Source organism: Bradysia coprophila, unplaced genomic scaffold (assembly GCF_014529535.1).
Source record: "Bradysia coprophila strain Holo2 unplaced genomic scaffold, BU_Bcop_v1 contig_111, whole genome shotgun sequence".
Classification (NCBI taxonomy): Eukaryota; Metazoa; Arthropoda; class Insecta; order Diptera; family Sciaridae; genus Bradysia; species Bradysia coprophila.
Window position 1 is genome coordinate 386,010 of NW_023503388.1, and position 2,714 is coordinate 388,723.

General features: G+C 34.3%; 1 protein-coding gene across 1 annotated transcript; it reads right to left on the bottom strand.

The window, feature by feature from the left end:
* Positions 1 to 709: 709 nt before the first annotated feature.
* On the bottom strand, positions 710 to 1,755 carry LOC119073045. The gene is made up of 2 exons (XM_037178357.1): positions 1,422 to 1,755; positions 710 to 1,357 (listed from the first exon to the last, which is right to left on the bottom strand). Exons 1-2 carry the CDS (start codon positions 1,618 to 1,620, stop codon positions 768 to 770), a joined length of 789 nt encoding a protein of 262 aa, XP_037034252.1. The 5' UTR covers positions 1,621 to 1,755; the 3' UTR covers positions 710 to 767.
* Positions 1,756 to 2,714: the final 959 nt, after the last annotated feature.

Below are 2,714 nucleotides of genomic sequence, written 5' to 3' on the forward strand. Positions count from 1 at the left end.
AATTTTAAGTCACATCTTCATACTAGATGTTCTGCAGGTTTCTTATTTCCGCAAACTCACTACTATTATCTTTCGATTTATGCAATAACCGTTCCCGTTGCCTTTAGTCCATCTTCGATGTAGGAGTGAGATCGTAGTAGAAGGTTTTCGCAAATAAGAGATTCAGATAAACTTAAATTTATAAGTACTAAGCGTAATAAGTGTATAGACTACGCCAAAATGATTTTTTCCTCAAATTTTTTACATAAAGCAGCTAAAAATTGAAAATAAAGATATCTGTTTCTCGTCTTTTGACGAAAAAACTTGAAACCGGAAAGATTTTCCACTTTATAAATTCCTGAAACATGTGATTTGCGCCATTTTCCACCCAAATTCCACATAAGATCTTAAGTTTGACACTTTACAATTACAGTAATATCACACAGTTTTGACTGATTCACTGAATTTTGTTCTCTTTCTTCTTCCTCTTATCTGCATCAACAGACAATAAGAGAAACGTCGTCTGCCGTCTGCCGCGCTCCATTCCATTGCACAGAAAATAGAGTAACGTACCCAAGGGTTACCTTCCCAAGACAGCAACAAACTTTTTCTTTGGACTAGTATTCAAAAATTTGCATAAAACACTTGCCATCTACTGATGGAAATAGGATACGTTATAGAAAGCTACTTCGAAGATAACCCTATCGTAGCATCAGGGGGGTGCGGGAAATCGTAATAAGTCAGATAAAATGGAAACAATTTAGATTTGGCACAAATTAGATTTATTTTTAAAAATCAAGTGATGTGTCTGCATCATTTATCATTAACGATTTTTGGAATGCTGAAAATTCCAAAAGAATCATTTTAGTGTCCGAAACTAACACTTTCTCCATCGTCCAAGAATCATTTTCCCGTTGTATTTTTTTCGGCAAGTCTATGATGCTGTCCCCTTGCAATGAAGATTTTTCGGTGACTCCACATTCATTTAAATACGATACAAAGGAGTGAACCTTCGGATGATTCATCAAAAGTTTCCGTCCGTCAGCATTTGACTTGCTAAATAGCTCATTTGCCTTGAACATAACTTCTGGCCACTCGTATTTAATGGTGATTTGCAATCCATCTTCCGAAATAGAAAATTTGGCTTTTTTTCCAGACACTGCTGGAACCGCAACACATACAAAATCCTTTTTCTTGTCGTGGTCAGTATATGTCCATGTCCAGCATGGCGCACTGTTATGTCTGATATTGTTAATTTGCTCCTTCTGTTTGGATTCAGACGTAATAATTTCTGGTGGTGTACGCGACCTCTCTCTTACGTCGAATCCCCCCATCTCAGGAATAGATGATGGTCCTTCGTCGTAATTCACCACAGTGGCTGAAGAAAACAAGAGAATTTATACACAATTTTTAAAATGTGTGTGGTCATGTCTTTTGCATACCACTTAATCCCAATTTTGCTTTTGTTTTGCGAAAGTGATTGGCAAAGACCGGTGCACTGAAATCCTTGAATAGATCATTCCTTCGCTTAACGCTATCTGGCGAGTCACGACGAGGATCGATTTCCTGGTTCTTGAACATCTTTTCTAGCTCGATTTGTTCACGGCCCGGTGGTCTTTCTTTCCACAATTTTGTAGACATCGTAGTTTCCTTGTTTGAACTTATTATTTATTTGACGAAGACAATAGGCTATATTTTTATGTTTGTTGAACTCATTCAACAAGAAACCTTTACGGTTTCAATATTTTTGTTAAAGTGATCAATGAAACGAGTTTGCTTAAATTTTTATGAACGACGCAATAGAATGACACAAAAGCTTCGGACTACTTGATAGAGTGAGACAAATATATTTTATGAATGATTTCGAAAATGACTTCGAAATATTTTATGATTATCTGTTTGTTGCGTTAACGAAAGTGAGAAAACTATGACAAATCTATTTGTAGATTATTTTCAATTCATTTTTATGAGTCAATTGAAACATAAATTGTTAATTCCATTAAACATTAAACAAAATTCTACAATGCAGAGAAAATATATTAAAATAATTATCATTCGCAGTAAAAATTTATCAAATCTGACGGTCATCAGATAAAAATGCATTGCAGCTTTCATCATCAAAATTTAACATAAAAAATAGGGGAAATTTCTGGTATAGTGGTTTGAAGCCGTTCTAAGACATCGCGATGAAAACTTGCGTTGAAGCACGCAAACACTGCTATTAAGAACACACAAACACGCCTAATAAGTATGCAAGGGAATTCAGATTTGCTCGATTTTACGCCGTGGTTCAAATACATTTTTTTAAATAAATGAATTGTTTTCATTGAAATGTATTAGTGAAAGCGAAAGATTGAATGCACTCGCAACTATTGATAACACATTAATGAATCACCATTTATTTAATATAAAAAAAACTTTGTTTATATACCCATCGATACCGTGCAATAATACCAGGTAGCAACGGGTGTTCAAATACAATTTTTTTCTAAAAGAAATTTTATTTATCATCAGTGTTAACAAATGTCGAAGTCTTAATTCACATGCTTCTATAAATCTAATACAATGTATTAAAAATAATTTATTTATTGCATAAAAGCAATTTGAAACACGGCGTAAAATCGAGCAAATCCGCTAAATTCGAGCATAATTCTTATTATGCATTTCAAGTGTTTGCATGGTTTACGTGCTTCAACGCATTTTTCATTACTCGTGCTGAATGGCGATTGCTATAG

Excerpts from the sequence above, each read along its gene's own strand:
- LOC119073045 (XM_037178357.1), bottom strand. The coding sequence starts at position 1,620 with ATGTCTACAAAATTGTGGAAAGAAAGACCACCGGGCCGTGAACAAATC. Across the intron at positions 1,358-1,421 it reads AGCAAAATTGGGATTAAGTG|CCACTGTGGTGAATTACGAC; the intron begins GTATGCAAAAGA and ends TGTTTTCTTCAG.